Source organism: Peromyscus californicus, unplaced genomic scaffold (assembly GCF_007827085.1).
Source record: "Peromyscus californicus insignis strain IS unplaced genomic scaffold, ASM782708v3 Scaffold_8__1_contigs__length_139910024, whole genome shotgun sequence".
NCBI classification, from domain to species: Eukaryota; Metazoa; Chordata; class Mammalia; order Rodentia; family Cricetidae; genus Peromyscus; species Peromyscus californicus.
The window spans coordinates 57,013,953-57,033,762 of NW_026294606.1; the positions used below are offsets into that span (position 1 = coordinate 57,013,953).

General features: G+C 42.7%; 1 protein-coding gene across 1 annotated transcript; it reads left to right on the plus strand.

The window, feature by feature from the left end:
- The first annotated feature begins 8,774 nt into the window (after nucleotides 1–8,774).
- Nucleotides 8,775–16,310, plus strand: Ucn3 (urocortin 3). Its single transcript, XM_052729643.1, has 2 exons — nucleotides 8,775–8,916; nucleotides 15,490–16,310. Exon 2 carries the CDS (start codon nucleotides 15,496–15,498, stop codon nucleotides 15,985–15,987), a length of 492 nt encoding a protein of 163 aa, XP_052585603.1. The 5' UTR covers nucleotides 8,775–8,916; nucleotides 15,490–15,495; the 3' UTR covers nucleotides 15,988–16,310.
- The last annotated feature ends 3,500 nt before the right edge of the window (nucleotides 16,311–19,810 follow it).

Below are 19,810 nucleotides of genomic sequence, written 5' to 3' on the forward strand. Positions count from 1 at the left end.
TATTAATGTTTTCTTACCTAGCCCCAGATCCTCATAAAATAAAATACACCCCCTACACTCTTCCTGTATTGTTAGAGATAAAATATAATCACAATGCCATCTGACTCCCCACACTTGTCTTTCTGGATAAATATCTAATAATCTCTCATCTTTACCTTATTTCAATAGTATTATCTTCAATTATAGTCTCCATGGCTAAAACAATCACTCACTCTCAAAGCAGGGCTAAGTTTCTCCCTCATGGTCATAAGCCAAGTCACTGCTGCTACAAAACACAAAGCCACAGACCTGGCTGTGTCCAGGGCCTGAGATCTAATACATCCATGTGTGGTCCTGTCTAAGTTATTTAACACACCTGGCCTTCAGTTTCCTCTTTTGAAAAAAAAAATGAATTATATTTTGAGGACAAATGTTCGATGATTCTAGAAAAGTTTATTCAAAGTTCAGAAACATATCAAATCCCTAGAGAATATCTGTTCAGGTATATGATGTGATTACTGTAAACAGGCAATTTTGTTAGTTTTACCCCAGCCCACATATCACAAAGACATTCAAATGAACTGCCTTCTTTCCCACTTGGTGATGGATACCTGAGGGGTCTCACATAAACTCACACTTACATACACACACACACACACAGAGAGAGAGAGAGAGAGAGAGAGAGAGAGAGAGAGAGAGAGAGAGAGAGAGACCTACATGCACATACAGAGACAGAGAAAGAGAGACATATACCCACATGCATACACACATACACATGTACACATAGATATACATACAAATACACATACACAACCACCCCAAGCACCACATTTCACCTGCATTGCTCCAATCTTTTCAGCCATGGTATTTTCAAAACTGTGGCTGGAGGAGAGGTTATTTGGGTTTGGCTTGGGCTTATTTCATTCAATTTAATTTAGTAATCAAAGCTGTGTTCCAAACACAATTTTGTACAGAATTCTATTATACAAAGCAGAAAAGCTGGAATCCTATTGACTGTGTGGAAAGCAGACTGAAACTCTTCAGTCCACACCAAACTGCATCCCAACCCATCCTCTCTTAGGAACATTTCACAGAAGCCCAAAGCTTCCATCTCCCCCCAACTGTTGTCCATTTCCAGTAAGAGGAAATGGAGAGGAGGTAAATCTAATTGGTTCAAAACTAACAATTCTGTTCCTTGGTGATTCTTTTTTATTAAAACAATTTCTATGTAAAATGGACCATAAACACAGAAGCCTGAGACAGCAGGATTGCAGGTTCAAAACCTGCCTGGAGTGCAGTGTGAGCTCGAGACCAGCCTAAGTAACTTAGTGAGACTCTGTCTCAAAATAGAAAAACAATGGATTGGGGCTGCACCTCACTGATACAGTGCTTGCTTAGCATGCTTGAAACCTAGCTTCCATCCCAGCACTTTAAGAGTAATGTGTGTGTGTGTGTGTGTGTGTGTGTGTGTGTGTGTGTGTGTGTGTGTGTTGCCTGTGCATGTGTTGTGCCCTACATGTGGATGTCAGAGAACAGCTAATGGGAACTGGTTCTGTCCTTCCTCCATGTGAGTCTTGGATCCAATCTCGATCATCAGCTTTGGCAGTGGGTTCCTTTATTCACTATAATTCATCTTCCCACCAACAAAAATAATATTTAAAAATACTTCTATCAACTGGGATCACAGTTTTTTAAAAGTCTACTTCTGTCTTTTGCAAACAAAAATATTCTTAACTTTCTTATTTTGGATGACCATGGCATATTCCAGTCCTCCATTATCTTAGCCACACAAAGTCAATCTCAAGTTATTGACATCAAACAGCTTGCCTGCTCAGGCACACACCATTTTCTGAATAAAAGGTACCTAACTAGCATGCTGAAACCAAAAGTTTTGCATTTTTTTCATTATCCTGTTGTCTAGAACTTTTTACTCTAAGTGAAAGCACCAAAGTTTGATGCACTTGTGTTAGAAAAACTTAACAAAGGAAAATACTGTGTCTATTGAGGACACAGTTGGAAACAAATATTCAATTGCCAGTCTTGATCTTTGCAGGAAATCCTAATGTTCCTTCATTCACTGCAGAAGGAGGTTTGTGACCTCAATTTAAGATTCCCATGGTTGGGGAGAACATCTTCCTAAGGCCTGCTCCATTAGTAGTACTACTGAATTTATTTATATTTTTTAAGGTTTTTATTTATTTATTGTGTGTATGTGCTGTGCCTGCTTTTTGTATCTTCATCATGTGTGTGCAATCTCCATGGTAGCCAGAAGAGGGAGCCCAATCTCTGGGAGCTGGAGTCACAAGTGGTTGTGAGCAGCCTGACATGGGTTCTGAGGACCAACTTCTGGCCCCTGCAAAGAGCAACCAATGCTCTTAACTACTGAGTCATCTCTCCAGGCAATAATTTAAATTTTTTAGAAAGTAAGGTTTAGAGTGTTTCAGAAAAAAACATTCTGCTTCCATAATGAAACTAGTCTCCATATTGTTCCCACCCCAGTGAGCAAATGATCAATACACCTTTGTATGAATGACAATTCATTTTCTTTATCACAGTTGTGAAATAAGGGAATTAATTACCCTGTAGCCATATGGTATTCCTGCTTGAGAGATGGTTTACTGAGCAAAGGTCTGTTCCTTTGCATTCTTGTAAAATGTAGAGAGACAATCTTTTGACGTTATTAAAGTAGCTGTGTCATTTGCCTCATGATAACACATACCTATTTATTTTAGGAGCAGTATTCACTATGTGGCCCTGGATGGCCCCAAACTTGCAATCTTTCCATATTAGCCTCCAGAGTGCTGAGATTACAGCATGTACCACCACCACACCACACTTGACAAGTTTTGTGATTATCGTCTCCCATCTGATGGGTCAGTCTGGTCTATTGTCAGTTACTCAAGAAATAGATGGGACACTCTGATAAACCAACATTTTCTTGGCTTCCGGCTTTTAAATCCTCAAAAATTAAGAAGAGCCCAGGGGTTAGAGCAAAGGTTTAATAAAGTCACAGTGTGTTTTTTTAAACACCAGAGGCTTCCCTTACACAACAAACTAAAAACAGCCATTGGCTGAAAGGTGGGTGGAAAGAAGAAGCTTCATGAAGGGAGCAGGGATGAGACAGAAAGGTTAAAAGGAGCAGGCAAGAAAAGATGTGCCCATTCCAGCAAAAGGCCACCAGTGTCCCAGCCTCATCTCAAGCCCTAACACTGCCTGCCCCTCAGAAACACACATCTGTCGTTGGCCTCTTGCTTCCTGAGTTTTGGAAAAAGCATGTCTGTGGAGCTGTGCAAGGACCTGGCTCTATTTCCAGCACTCAAATAAATAAATCCCACCCTTAAAAACACTTTAACTTTTACCAGCTTGAGTGGGGGGGGCGCATGTGGGTGAGGTGCACGCGTGTTAGAGATGTGGGAGCCTGAGGAAACATCAGCTTTCCTCAGTTGCATCCACATTTTTTAAACAAGAGGACAGGTGGGTAGTTCTATTCAACTCAAGACAATCGGAAACATCTCTCCAAAGAAGTGGCCACATAGGCAAGAAAAGGCTGTTGTCCCACCTTATGCCTGGGTGTCCCAAGAAAAAGTGTCAGCCAAGAGTTTTCTTCTTTCTTGACAGCGTTTCTCAGTGGCCTGCAACTGACTGAGTAGGGTACCTAGGAAAACAGCCACACAATCCACCTTTCTCTGCCTCCCCGGCATTGGGATTACAGTCACTCTACCTTACCTAAAGTAGAGTTTCGGGGGTTGTTTGTTTACATGGGTTCTGAAGATTGACCTCAGGTCCTAATTGCTTGCAAGGCAAGCACTTTACCAACTGGGCTCCCTCCCCAGTCCCTGGACTTACCAATTTTAAGCATGATCTTTAACATGAAGATTTCTGAGCATACCCCGGATTACTTGACATTCATTTTGATTTTTAAAATAAATTCACAGAATGTACACTACTAGAGAAAATATTAAGTGAACTTTTCCAAATTCTTAATGAAATCATTTCAGAAAACTTGTGCTCTGCTGCCAAGACTATCTATGAAAAATGCCCACATCTTTAATTTGAAGAAATGTAAATGAGAACAAAAGAAACTTATGCTCTCCATGTTCAAAGCCAGCAAGGATATGAAGAGTGGAGTTCTCTTGTACACTAGGACTCTGTTTGCTTTAGCTGATGGACTTTTTAATTTCAGTTGCCAAAAGAGAAGGAGGAAATGCACCCCTCCCAGATGAGATCCTGTGCTAGGTCCTAACACGTATCTTCTTCAACTCTCACAAGAACAGAACCCTCTAGGTTCAGTGCTCCTCACTTTTGCTGCTGAAGAGAATTCAAGACAGAGAATCCAGGTAACTGGCAAAAGACCATCCACATTAAACTACCACAGGGCTTGTTGAAACAGTCAGCCTGTCCAATTTCATAGCAGAGCATCTATGACAGTTTTATGACCACCCTAAATATACTATTTATCTAGAAAAGCAACTGACCAAAAGAAATTGTAGGTAACAATGCAATTTTAAGTGGCCAAATTTTGGCAAGTAAAAATGAAACCATGAATGATAGATCAGATAGATCAATAGATAGATAGATAGATAGATAGATAGATAGATAGATAGATAGATAGATAGATAGATAAATGGAAAAGGAGAGAAATAGAGAGACTTCAAAATTCAAAATGTGTTTACTAGGATGGTTTCCCAGTCATCTGAAATCATGGTGCTGTATGTACCATTTTCCCCTGAGGAACATTCTCCTGTTTTCCTTCCTGTTTGTTACTAGAGGACCATGGAAGAGTTAACACATAAGACTACAGTTTGTACACAGCTGAAGATGTGATGATTTCACAGCATCCAGGGTACTTCATATCCATGGAAAAGGAACTGGGGCTCTGCACCATATACTTCTTGTGTTTCCTTGTCTTTTTAGGAGAGAGATGAGTGAGATCCTTTTCAACAGGTATGTTCTCATGGGAAAGCCTTCACCATCAGAAAAGGTTTTGTTTTGTTTTATTTCTGTTTTTTGAGACAGAGTCTCACATTGTAGCCCAAGATGACCTGGAATACACTATATCATGCATGAGGTGCTGAACTTGATACTCAGCATTAAAAAAAAATCAGTCAAAACAAACTTGAAGAAAAAAGAGTATTCAAGTGAGTTCTGGTGTGGTGCACACTTGTAGTTTCAGTACTCTGGGAATAGAGACCCGAGGACTGAATGTTCAAGGGAAGACTAAGCTATAATAGTGAGGCTCTGCCCCAAAAGAAGAGTGGGTAAGCTGAGAAGAGAAAGAGAAAGGGAAGTGGGGGATGTTACCAAAGATGAAGAAAATTTTATAATGGCAAAAATGTCAATTGATAAGGAGAGGTAATAAGTAAGGGCCATGTGCTCATAACAGAGCCTCAAAATTCTGTGGGACAAAAATTAGCCATAGGTAAATAACAAAGGGGTAGAGAGCTTTTCTTGGGCCTCTTCTTAATTGCCTTCAACTCAACATAATTTTTATGATAAAATATTATGTTTTGGTCTGGGAAGAGGCAGAAATGGAAGTTTCACCATCCTGGCTCCAAGGTAAAATCTGTTTATCAGTGAAACTTTCTTACAGTTCCCTAATGTCTTGTTCCTTTTTCTCTACTGACAAGCTCAGATTCTAATAGTTCCATTGTTCATGTAAGCACTTTGAGCACACTGGAAAATGAACTTTATAAATATAAGCCGTTTCTACTCATATGTGAGGGTGGGTAGCTTTTTCTTCTCACCCCGGCCCTCTTCATATTCTCAACAGAGTATTTACACTCTTAAACAGCATTCTAAATGTTGCTGCTGAACTCATAAAAGATCCTAACAGCTCACAGAGGCCAGAGAGGTGTGCAAACTCAGCAACAAGCTCGCTAAGGTTCCAGCAGAGGGTGGGAAAGAAAATCACTGCTTCCTCACTTCTAAGTGACACCTGGGGAGTTTTACTCACTAATCATCCTTGTGTTGTTCAGGTCTGTTCTTCAAGCTGTAAAACAAATGATTACTTAGTGAGGTTTTCATCCGTAACAGAAGTGTATACCTAGACTATGCCTACCATGCTACCCAGGTGTGGTGGTTTAAAAGAAAATGGCCCCCAAAGGGAGTTGCACTATTAGGAGGTGTGGCCTTGTTGGAGGAAGGGTGTCACTGTGGGGACAGGCTTTGAGATCCCTTTTACTCCAACTTCTTTCAGTGTGGCTGTCAGTCGACTTTCTGTTGCCTCTGCGTCAAGATGTAGAACTCTCAGCTCCAGCACCACATCTGCCTACACACCACCTTGCTCCCCACCATGATGATAATAGATTGAAACTGTATGCGAGTCCCCTCAATTAAATGTTTTTCTTTATAAGTGTTGCTGTGGTCATGGTGTCTCTTCACAGCAATACAAATCCAAATTAAGACACCAGGTCTATGTGCCATTAGATACAGAACTCTGTTATAGTGGTGGATTCGAAAGCCAACTCCCACCAGCCGACAGAAACTGATGTGCTTGCTCTCCATAGCAAGAGAACCCTGGGTTTCAGAGACAGTCACAGACACAAAGATGCCTGAGTCCCCATGGAGGTCTGGACTCAAGGGAAGAGGGTTTCTGGGAAGTCCAGAGGAAGCAGGACAGAGCCATAAGAAAAGAAGCTGAGGTATAGTGTCTTTCCTCCAGTGCTATTTTGGATACACAAATAGTGTGTGGAGGGGTGGTATTGTCATCACTGAGAACAGGCCAAAATGCTGTGGAATACCCTATGGGGCTCCATAAAGACCACCACATCAAGGGATTGTGTGACCCAAATGTCAGTCCAACCAAGGTTGAGAAGCCCTGCTCTGCATGTGCCCATGGTTTCGATCTTCACAAATCTTCCCCCCTGCCATACCAGAACTCCTAAAAGAAGAGAAGTGAGTCAAGTCCGAGTCTCCAACCACCTGCTCTCCATCAACATGAGTCCCATGACTGCCTAATATCCCAAATGGGGGGAAAAAAGACTTCTCTTAGACTAGTCTATACTAATTAATTAATTAATGATAGAACCAGTGGATTTGAATCAAACACAAATCTAGTTGCATTTTACCTCTAACCTCCTGAGAATCCCAGCCCAGATCTCTCTGGGGAAAGGACTTGGAAAGGGGGTCCAATTTCATACCTCTCTGAAACTTGTGGTGCTGGTGGGTAGGACCCAGGGCCTGCTCTATAACCAAACTGCATCCCAGCCCTCAATTTCATATCTCTATAAAGAGGGTTAGAATGTTAGAAGAGACCAGAAGCCTTGGAATCCTTCTCTACTTTTCCCTCTAAATACTTGTGGACACTGAAGAGTCTCGATCATCTAAGATCACCTAGCTCTTCACTTAGAGCAGTGGTTCTCAAACCCCTTTCACAGGGGCCACCTAAGAACATCAGAAAACACATACAGCAAAATTACAGTTACTAAGTAGCAACAACAATAACAAAAAAACCTTTATTGTTGGGGTCACCACAGCATGAAGAACTGTATTAAAGGTCTGCAGCAATAGGAAGGTTGAGAACCACTAACCTAGAAGAATTTCAGTTAAGGAACAGTCATCTGGGTCTTGGCCTCTGGTTTTGCCTGACAGACCATGGAGACCCAACCAGTCACATGGCTCCTTAAAAATCTACTCAACACAATAAGGTCTAAGGTGGATTAGAAACAGCATTGTGCCTAGCGTGAGGCTAGTTTGCATCCTGACCCTGTGGTGCAGAGTCTATGTGGTAGCAGCAAGCTATTTCTCATGGCCTCTGTTTCCTCATCTATGAACTAAGGGTCACCTGTCTGAACCCCGCCCCCTTCACATCTCCTAGGACGTATCAAGTGATGTTTACTCTATAAACATGTCTCCAAAGCACTTCTCAGTGTGGACCAGCTCCTAGCATCCTCTGCCTGGCTCCTTCCCAACTGACTCCCTCGCTTAGCTCAGTCCACACCAGACCACCGCCCTCCTGTGTGCACACTTCTGCTTTCCTCTCACTGAGCACAGGGAACTCTCAAGGGGGCAGGCCTGCTACTTTCTAAACTATGGCATTTGCAGCCTGATAATCGGGTTCTCTCTCTCTCTCTCTCTCTCTCTCTCTCTCTCTCTCTCTCTCTCTCTCTCTATCAGGTGCTTTTCTAGTCTAGCCTCAGCTTGCTTATCATTCTCTAGAGTCTGAAAAATACCTGGAACACAGTAGGTGTCCGGTAAATACTGGGGGCATAAACTAGTAAAATTTAAGTGATTTCCTATTAAAACGCTCTGGACACCGGATATTTGACCAACACAAACAATGATAATGAGCTGTGTGAGTAGCCAGCTAACACTGTTGTCAGAACTCACAAAAAGACAGGGCAACAGATGAACTCCAAACCACCTTCTCTGCTTGCAAAGCAGTTTCTGGCCCCAGATTTCCAATGGGAGGGTTAGCAGGAGGGAGAGGTAGGAGAAGCTGGAATCAGCCGGAATTAATATCAGTAATGAAACCCTGTCCAAAGACACTGCTTCTCCGCTTACCTGTGGTTTGGGTTCCGTTGCTGTTTGTCTTTTGTTTTTTAATTAATGAAGCAAGTTGCAAAGACAGGAGGGGAAGAAGGTGACCAGAGGAGGGAGAGGCAGGAGGGGTTCCAGTCTCCCGAGTACCTGTCATCTCTGTGACGTGGACAGCTGGCTCTAGTTGTATTTTAAATGAAATCTCACCCTAATGTAGACACCACGTCTGGATTACGATCCACCCTGTGATCTGTCACTTTTATATATATAAGCACAGGGGAGTGGAGCGGTTTCCATAGAGAGGAAATATCACAGCCCACTTACGAACAATACCAAAGAAGACAGAGCTGCGACCCCGAGCAGACAGAAGTTCAGAGGACCTGCCTGGAGCAGCCCTGCTGACCCTGGAGCTGTGCCCTCACCCTGAGCATTTCCACTCCAGAGAAAGTCCACTTACAGGTAAGGCTGTTCTTAGGGACTGACTTATAAAGTGTAAATGTATTTTCTCTCAATAAGGGCTGGGCGCTAGACAGCTGAGAGAGAGTGACTACCAGCCCTTGGTGGGAGCTCGTGGGAAGAGGGTGCTGACCTCCATGGCCAGGCTTGTTTTAAATCAGCAGAAACTGGTACCAAAGACACCAAGGAGAAGTTATTCGGGGGACAGAATGACCGTTCCTTTGTTAGTATACAGAGACCTGCTTTGAAGAGGTGGCAGGTCCAATACAGTTTGTCCAGATCTCTCTCTCTCTCTCTCTCTCTCTCTCTCTCTCTCACACACACACACACACACACACACACACACACACACACACACACACACACACACACACATACACATCTTGTCTCTGAATACAGTCCATCTATGAACACAAAAAGCAGTCTTTGGTGATAGCTTACAACTAGATGGGATACCAAAGCCCAGAAATTAGAGTCCCATATTTCATGCTGCGTCAGAGCAGCAAAGATGCATGGATCTGTTGTTCACTTGTACAAGCTTCTTGCCTGTGGCATCTCCTTCCCTTTCCTGATATGCCGGGGTGGGGAAGGGGGGGCAGTTACTACAACATCCCCGACAGCTTAAGAGACTAGCCCAATACAACATGAAAGGTGAAGAATTCTCCCAGCCCAGAATCCTTTCCATCTTGCAAAGCTGGAATATGGGGGGTTAGAGATTGGGGTGCAATAGCTGAATGACTACCACTTGTGGGAGCGAGGGAGCAAGGAAGAATAGAGAGGAATGTTTCATGTCTACCTTTTATGTTCAAGTTTCCTGAGAACTCCATTTGCTTTATCCTTTTCTAAACACAGCTATGTAAAGTGGAGGTGGGGAGCCTCTTCTAGGAATGGAATAATTAAGATACACCCATGACCGGTCTATAACATGACAATTGTATCCTCCATCTTTGAGGGGAGAGAACAGCTTCACTTTTCATGTTCAGAGGAGGAGTTGCTTGGGTCTAGATCTAGGTTGGACAGTGTTCCACACAAACTATTCCAAAAGTAAAATATTTCAAAAAGCTTCATCCTCTAATACTTGAAATGTTGAGTGTTCCCTAAGTTCTGCAGTGTGGATTCACAAAAAGTTTTTAGCTGGCTCATTTCTTCGTTGAGTTTCTTATCTGTTTGCTGACACTCTGGGCCCCAGAGGTCCAGCTCTGTCTTTATTGCTACACTTGGGAAGCTGCGGAATCCATGGTTTCTCTGTCCTGTGCTTTCTTCTGGGTCTGGCCAGGTCCTTCACTGCTTCGTATTTACACTTGATTGTGTTACAGTTGTCTAGAGTGATGGTATCTCTTTAAAGACCCATAGGAAAGTGCTGTTGAAATAACCCCAAAGAGTTTCAAATGTCTGAAGATAAAAAACAAGTGTACAGATTTACTCCCTAAATCTAACTAACTGGGGCTTGATGTTTCCAGAGGGAAGAACAGGGGCGTCTTGAAACTTCATGTCGCTTCAATTAAGGGAAATGGTCCTGAAGAAGTTAACTAGAGAAATTTGTTCAAGAACGATGCTTTCTCCAGGGAGCATGGGGCACCTTTTTTTGTGGTTTTGCTTTATTTTGATTAGTTATTTGTTTATTTCAGCTTTTCAAAGCAGAGTCACACGCAGTCTTGGGTTGCCTGATATTCCCTATGCAGCCAAGTATGACCTTGAACCCTGATCACCCTATCTCTCCCTCCAGTACTGAGATTATAGGCATATGCCATTATACCTGATAAAGAGCATTTTCCCTTTGATTCTATAAGCCTCAGAAAAATATAAAGAATCACTACAAGAAAAGCCCTGAAGAGAAATGTGACGCTGTCTCCCAACTCCTGCCCATTACTTTGATGGTAGAAATACCCAGAATGGTAAAGAACCCTTATATTTTAGATAATACAGGGCTAGAGTTGGGCCTTCTCTATAATGCACAATGTTCTGGGTAACTGTCTTTGTAACAATTTTTCATCAGTGTCAAGGCTGACATGTCTTTATCACCCAAAACACCCACAGTCTCACACACACACTAAGACCCAGGGTCTGCAAACTAAGTCCCAGACAGGATATTTGCTCACAGACACAGCTTATGTATCATTCAGTCATCTTTGGCCTCCTCTCCATGATTTTCCTCTCTGATGGAAACACATGGTTTAAAGAATAAGAAAATAACATATTTTTAGAAAATTGTTCTCTCTCTCTCTCTCTCTCTCTCTCTCTCTCTCTCTCTCTCTCTCTCTCACACACACACACACACACACACACACACACACACACACACAAGGATCTAAGTAGATAAAAAGGGGTCTCACCTCTCAGCCCAGGGTCAATTACTCATATAATTGAGATGAGCAAGACACAAACAAATCCATAGCAGGAGCTCCATGAAGGCCAGGACATAGCCAGAAAAAAAAAATTTAAAGTTTTTCCTGGGAAAACTATGCACAGTAATTTTGGCAGAACTTTTTTCATGTAAACACACATGCATGGTTTGAAAATAAGAACAACAACAACAACAACACCCCTGTGCCTCATCAAGTATTTTTTTCCTCAGTAATACATAATAGCATATGTCTGCACAGAGAAAATACATCCAAAAAGAGAATTGAAAACACCTTTCTACCTTAGGGAAAATTAATTTCATTAAGTGTCTGAATGCTAATCTGCATGTCAGTTTATATAACAAATATTTATTGAGGATATGATTTAATATAAAGCTCTGTTGACCCTATCAGCAGCTACCAAGGATCTCAAGAGCCCCAAGGAACCCCAGGGGCAAAGAATCTCTGCATCACAAAAAAAGCTGACGCATCACTGAAGAACTAGAAATGGCAAAGAAATACAGAGTTCAAAGTAGCCCTGTTCAAAGGACTGGTTTGTAAATTCAGGGGCTAGTTCACACTGAAGGAGCAGCCAGTATCAGTAGAGTCAATCCCAAGATGGACTTGAACACAAAATACATTGGGTTTTCAGCAATATTTGTGATTCTTGTATAAAAATCTAAGCTGGTCCCTGCCACTATGCTGAAGCATTTTTAGGGAGAGCAGGGGGAGCCTCACAATGTAGGAAGAACTTGGACTGTGTCAAGGTTTTGTGTGCCTTGGTATCCCCTCATAAGCATAACTCACTCAAGAGTCTAACCAACTCTAAACTGATGCAAGGCACCTCATCTTTCACATCCTCTTTAGAGGAGGACCTCTTGCTTTCAAGAGTGAAAGAAGAAAGAAAACAGGACAAAGAGACCCTCAGAATTCAGTCCTCTGACTTCACAGGTGAAAATGGGGTTCTTAGCACTTAGACAAGAGTGCATTTGCAATCTCTGGGAGGAAGCAGTAAACAAAGCCACAGAAGAGATGGAAGTTTCTCTACAACATTCCCACCAGTGTTAACACTTTCTGAACTGTTGTCTGCTTGCTTTGCTTTTTAAATTCTTTCAGGGTTAAGAAGTCACTTAAAATTACTCCCAAGTTTTAAGATGTCTTCAAAGCATCAGACAACAAACATTCACTAACTACACAGAACTAGCTGGATCCTCAGTACATAGTAAAGCCAAAGATCTAGCCATTGAGCAGTGTGTCTTTGTTCACAGAGAACAATGATACAGCTCTGTAAAATATTCTCCAGGAACTCCAACAAGATTCTTGTTGTTGCTTGAATCAAACTCTTAATAGCTAATCCAGGCTAGCCTCAAATTTACAAGCATCCTGCTTCAGTCACTTGTGTGCTGTACAATTGTGTGCCACCACCACACCCAGCTCTAGAAATTCTAAACATCACAAAGAGGAGTTGAACAGAACAGAACAGAGATGGGCCCACAGCATCAGCATCACCTGCAGGTGCAAGCTCTCAGTCTCAGCACCAGGGTCCATGGTGTGTGCTTTTGTTTTTGTTTGTTTGTTTGTTTGTTTGTGTTTGTTTTGGTTTTTCAAGACAGGGTTTCTCCATGTAGTTTTAGTGCCTGTCCTAGATCTCGCTCTGTAGACCGGGCTGACCTCGAACTCACAGAGATCTGCCTGCCTCTGCCTCCCAAGTGCTGGGATTAAAGGTGTGCACCACCACTGCCAGTGTGTGCTTAAATGATTCTTTCATGAGCTTTTGAAGCACTCTAACTCACAGCAATGTACTTACTTGAACTAAGTGTAAGGCAAGCCTGCGTAGACTGTGGTAGAAAGAGCATTATGCAGACAAAAAACATAAGCCAGAGATGGACTGCAACAAATATATTAGTCTGGAGGATCAAATTATTGACTCAGACTATCCAGCATGCTCATGTATGTAAAATGCATGACAGAAAGGGCTGTCTACAGACTACACCTCCACCTTACAAGACATAGAGATTACTTATGTGTGAACAGACATGAAGTAGCCTAGTGAGTATGTATAGTTGGAGCACACATTTTCACACACTGGTGTTTTAACTTTAATTTATCCCTTAACTTTTGTGAGATAGTTATTGTCACCCATTTGTCTGATGAAGAAGTTTAATTTCTCAGAGGCTAAGGAATCTGCTCTAGCCTTCAGCTAAAGGACTAGATGGAATCTGAGCCAATTTCTGTCTAATTCCAACGTATGTGCTTGTCACTACAGCCTGTGACAGGCTCATATCTGGTCTCTGTATATATTTAGATTATTTAAAGCAAAGTTCATGTATTTTGTCATGAAATACTATGAAAATTTATAAAATGCTTGTGGTGCTAAAAAAAAGGAGCAAATAAATAAATTACTTTAAAAAGAAAGAAAGGTAGCAACCACAATGTACACTTAGGAAAGGAACAACTTTTACAGGAAACTGCAGTGGGTACAGGGAGTATTATGTGCATGTGTGTATATGTGTGCATGTGTATACATGTATATATGCATGTGGATAATTGTACCTGTATGTATTACATAGATGCATATGTGTGAATGTATGTGTGTGATGAATATGTGTGGGACTTTTAGGTTTCTTCAGAGACCTGAACTCAGGGGTAAATGCAGTATGAGCTGGGGGGTGAGAGGTGGCTTGTATGTATTATCCCAGTACTTGGGAGTCTGAAGCAGGAGTCTGGGGCTAGCCTGGGCTATATACTGAGTTCCTGACCAGCCTGAGCTAAAGAGTAAGACTGATTTTTACAGCCTAAGGAAGTTTGGGTTAGCCTTGGGTGCATTCCTACTCATCAAACCGAGAAAGGACACAGCCAAGGTCATATTGGCATTAGGGTGATTTAGAGCTCAGGCCTTTGATTACATGCCCCCTGCCACTATACACCATTAACTGCAGCTAAAGTCACTGTACACCATAACAACTGCAGCTAAAGCCACTGTACACCATAACAACTGCAGCTAAAGCCACTGTACACTATAACTTCAGCTAACGAAACAACTTTCCTTCCTCACTGCTGAGTGCTCAGCAGAATCCCGGTGTTTATTCACTTACAGAATATTCCTTGCATTTTCAAATACTGCCATTAGAAAATAATTACCCAAGTTTCATAGCTAGCCCAAAGTAAAGTTCAGGAGCACATCCAGATGCAAGCAGTTGAAACCTGCTCTGTATGTGCCTGCATGCACTCCAGGGACAGTATGTTCTGATGACAGGTTGAGAACACACATGCTAGGTACCAGCCTGTCAAGGTCTGCAGAACAGCAGCCATGGTTACTCTGTGGGGTGTTTAGATAAACCCTGGCCATTAACAAGCCCCAGCCATTTCCACTACAGTTTTTAATGAAGTTAATTAAGTCCATGTCTTTACTTCTCGGTGGGAGAGAATGGACATCCACAGACCAGGCAAAAGGGGCTAGGGTGGAAATGGAATCAGCTCTTGTACACAGGAGACAACTTCTGCCCACTCTCCGATTGGTCTAGAGAACAAGCACAGATGACTAGTTCTGAAGATCAGGAAGGCGGCCACACACTTACTTAGTACATTTGTTATTCACTTTGGGGGCCAGTGGCAAGGCTGAATCAAACAAGGTAGAGACACCAGACTGGCAAATCCTCATCTTGTAGAGACCATCAGAACTAACAGAGGGTGAACTGTTCTGCATTGCTCAGCCGTGAGCAACTTAGAGCAAGAAAGGTTTGTATGGGCTCACTGTCTGAGATGTTTCAGCCCATCATGACAGAGCAGCATAGAGAAGCTTCCATCATGATGGAGCAAATGCAGACAGCAAGACAAACCAGGCATGATATGCTTCCTAGGAACACCCCTGTCCCCCAGTGACCTACTTTCTCCTTCTGAGTTTCCAGAACTTCCCCAAAAAAGCAGCTCAATCAGGAGACCAAGCATTCAGATCCACAAGCCTCCAGGATACTGTACACAGCCAGACGATCAGAAGGCTGTGCTAAAACACAGGTGGTCAGGCTCTTTATATGATTCCCTGGTTCTAGGCAAGGATCTGAGAATGGATTGCAATTTGTAACAAATTTCCAGGTAATGCTGCTGGTCTTGAGGTCAACTTAGAGAAACCTCCCAGAAGAACATTAGAAACAATCTATTTTGGACCTTACTCCATGTCCTTCTCAGACCTAAGTCCCTCTCACACCTATTTCCACATCCTTCTTTTCTACTGCAGGGAGCAATGCTGATGCCCACTTATTTCCCGCTGCTGCTCCTGCTGCTTCTGGGGGCCCCGGGGACCAGCCTCTCCCACAAGTTCTACAACGCTGGACCAGTCTTCAGCTGCCTCAACACAGCCCTGTCTGAGGTCAAGAAGAACAAGCTGGAGGATGTGCCCTTGCTGAGCAAGAAGAGCTTCGACCACCTGCCCCCACAAGACCCTTTGAGAGAAGAAGAGGAAGGAGGAAAGCCCGGCAAGAACAAAAGAACTTTCTCAGGCGCTTCGGGTGGCAGTGGAGCTGGAAGCAGCCGGTACAGATACCAGTCTCAAGCACAGCACAAGGGGAAGCTGTACCAGGACAAGGCCAAAAGCGACCGGGGCACCAAGTTCACTCTGTCCCTTGATGTTCCCACTAACATCATGAACATACTCTTCAACATCGACAAGGCCAAGCACTTGCGAGCCAAGGCAGCTGCCAATGCGCAGCTGATGGCACAGATTGGGAAGAAGTAAAGCAGAGACCTGGTGGGAGGGCAGCCCACTGAGACAAGAGCCCCAGAATAGAGAGTCGGGGAAACTGAGGGCGTGCCCTTGATCTCAAAGGACTGCTGTGCCCCTCTGGTCCCCTCTTGCTTCCATCCTGGTTTTCCCTTCTCCTCTGTACATATACACTTAAGTGCAGTATTGTCCAGCCTGTGCAAATGATGGAGGTTAGCGTCTCTCCTGTATCCTGTGTCTGCTTTCTGGTTCCCTGCAGTAACAGGCTGATTTCACACAGTGCCTCTCCTCTCCAAGCTCCTCCCTGTTGTCCACATGTCTAAGGAGAGACTGTTGAGGCTCCCTCCCTGTTCCACCCGTACCTCGGCAGAGACAAGGAGAGGCACAGCTCACCCTCTTGCCACCAAATACCTCCCTTTATGTCCCCATCTGGATTAAAACCAGTGGCTTCTTGAACTTCTGTTGTCTCTGCTTTTCTTCTTTCAAACTGATCATAGAACAGGAACTGCTAATGAGGGATGTTGCTGAGGGGGTCAGTTCCCCATCCCTCCCAGGGGCGGCGCTGCTAAAGAGTAAAGATCAGCTATTGTGGTTCCGTCTCAAACCGTCTTTGTAAGCTGGTCCCCAAAAAAAAGCAGCATAATTTGAGATTTGTTTCAGAGTGGGCATCAGGATGTTTACGAGCAGGAGACTGTACCATTCCGAATTCCTCCGTAGCTCACTAGAGCACAGAGCCACTAATTTCTTAATTTCTTATTGAGTTTTATGTGTATGTGTGTAGGTATGCATGCACATATGTAAGCATGTTAGCATTGCGGGGGCACCTGTATATTGGTGGAAGTACCTGCATGTGAGAGTAAAAGCTGATGTAGCTGTCTTCCTGGGTAACTCCCCACCTTATATACTGAGGCAGAATCTCTCCCTTGAACCCAGAGCTCACTGACTCACATAGTATAGTTATTCAGCTTGCTCTAGGGATCCTGTCTCTACTTTGCAGAATTTGGCATTACAAGGAGGCCACCATGCCTACCCAGCATTTTTATAGAGATACTGAGGATCTAAACTCCTGTCTTTAAGCTTGTATGGTGTCTTAGTTACTTCCTAATGCTTCCTAGTGCTGTAAGACACTATGGCCATGGCAATTTATAAAAGAACGTGTTTACTTAGTGCTTACAGTTTCAGAGGGTTAGAGGTCATAGTGGGTAGCAGGCCAGCAGGCAGGCAGGCATGGGACTAGAGCAGTAGCAGAGAGCACCCATTTTGAGACAGGACAAGGAGGCAGAGAGAGAGAGAATAGAAAAATATGTTTTGAAACCTGAAAGCTTGCCCCCAGTGACACACTTTTCCCAATAAGGCCACACCTCCTAATCCTTCCCAATCAGTTCCACTAACTGGGGACCAAGGATTCAAACATATGAGCATATGAGCCATTCTAATTCCAACCACCACACATGGCAAGTACTTTACCCATCTCTCTGACCCCTTCATTGAACTCTCACTGAACCCACATACCTGCCCAGTACTGTGCAGGGCACTGTGGCAGATCCTGGTATTTCTGTGATGCAAGGCAAGGCTTCTGTTGTCTGAAAACCAATAGGCTAATGAAGCAAATTTGGAAAGAGGTCAATGTTACCACAATGCTACAAATGGTGAACTTGAGAGCAAGAGCAGTTGTCTAAAATTACATACATATTCATAGATTTATATGACAAATTCAAAGATGAGAATACTTAATATGAACAAAATTCTCCTAAAACTGGACCACATTTAAAAAACTCTGTGGCCACCTCACAGCAAGACTCAGTGGACAGATTCTCAGAAAAGAGACCATTGTCCTATTGACTTCCACACGGTGACAAGTCATTAATAAATAAAATGAACTTCTGAGTGACAAAACAACACAACACAACACACACACACACACACACACACACACACACACACACACACACACACACAATGAACATCAGCACACTACCAGAGGTAAAATAAAAATAAAAATGAAGCTGGGGTTGTAGTTCAATGGTAGATGTTTGCTTAGGTATGTACAAGGCCCTTGATTAAATGTCCAATACATGCACAGAGAGAAAGGCAAAGACAGAGGCAGGTCAGTCCTGTGGACCCCGGGCTGCAGGATCTCCACCATACAGGGCAGCAATGGAATGTACAGGAGGAGTCCCAGTAAGCGCCCAGCGTCATGGTGCAGCAGAGACCAGGGGCCTCAAACCAGACCAATGATTCCTTTCAATAAACGTCTACAGGTAAAAATATACAGATAAAGGGGTTTACTGTGTGACTCACTGTGTCACACTGCAGCTTCCATGATGAGATTTTCCCCTCTTTTTTTTCTTTTTCTTTTTCTCTTTTTCTTTTAAATTTTACTTTGTTTTATTTTGGGTTGGGACAGAAGATGAGTGGGATTGGGAGGCATAATGTGACAGACACAAAGAACAAATAAAAAAGTAAAAATAAATAAAAATAAAAGCTTAGAAATGTGGCTGAACAGTTTAGGCATGGCCACTGGGCAGTTTCTTGAAGGCCTCAGCACTTAAATGATTTTTATCAAATTTTTAGGCTCTCAAGGTTTCTTGCTCTAATTGGTGAGCTGAACTATGATTCCTATTTCCCCTATTGGCATTTTGAATCATCGATCCCTAGCTCCTCAGTCAGTACAAATGTAATTACTTAAGTTGAGGTCATACCGGAGTAGCATAAGCCCTAATTCAATATGACCAGTGTCCTATGAGAGGGAGAGGAGGAATTTTGGCCATAGAGACACACAAGTAGAAAATACTATTTGAAGATTGAAGTTATGTCACAAGCCAAGACATTACCACAAACTAGGAGGGTGGTCTGGAGGAGAGCCCTCCCAAGAACCTAGAGAGGGAGTTTGGGCTGCTGGCTCCTTGACTCTGATGTTTAGCTTTCAGATCTGTGATACAACGAATCTCTCTTTCATAAGTCACCCAGTTCATTGCCCTTTGTTACTGTAACACTAGAAAAATTATGTTATTTTAACTGTGGTGGTCAAGGTGGAATTGTATAACCTTGTAATTATGTTTTAACTCTTACGAGAATCTTTCAGCGTAGATAATGATGCCTTATCTGTACAAATTAGTAAACTGAATCTCAGAATAATCAAATGACAAAAAAAAAAAGACAGGGACAGGAAAACAGAGAGAGATGGAGAGACATGCAGATAGAGTAATAAAAAATTGGAAAATGTTTGCCACTCATGTAAAAGGCATACAGCTTTCTGATCAAATATATAAAGAGCTACTTTTAAAAAAACTCATTAGGAACTAATCCAAAACAAAAACAAACAAGGGCATGACAGATCACATAAACACATATACATATGCAAATACAAATGAGCTTGAACTCTATGAAAAGGTGTTCAGCTTCATAACAGCTATACTACTATAACTACCACATATAATTTCTCATCTGTCATATTAGCAAGTGTCTGTAAGTTTCTCAATACACTGCATTGGTGGTGCTAGCATCCACTCTCTTCTGTTACTCACCCTGTCCCTGCAAGTCAGAGAGAGACAATTCGGCAATATTTGGTGAAATTACAAAGTTTTACACCCTTCGATTTAACAATCATCCTCTTGCAAGCATTAATGGAAATTTTTTTTTTTATTTTGGTTTTGGTTTTGGTTTTTTCAAGACAGGGTTTCTCTGTGTAGTTTTGGTGCCTGTCCAGGAGCTCTCTCCATAGACCAGGCTGGCCTCAAACTCACAGAGATCCGCCTGGCTCTGCCTCCTGAGTGCTGGGATTAAAGGTGTGTGCCACCGCCGCCTGGCACTGCTTGAAAATTTTAACTTTAAATAT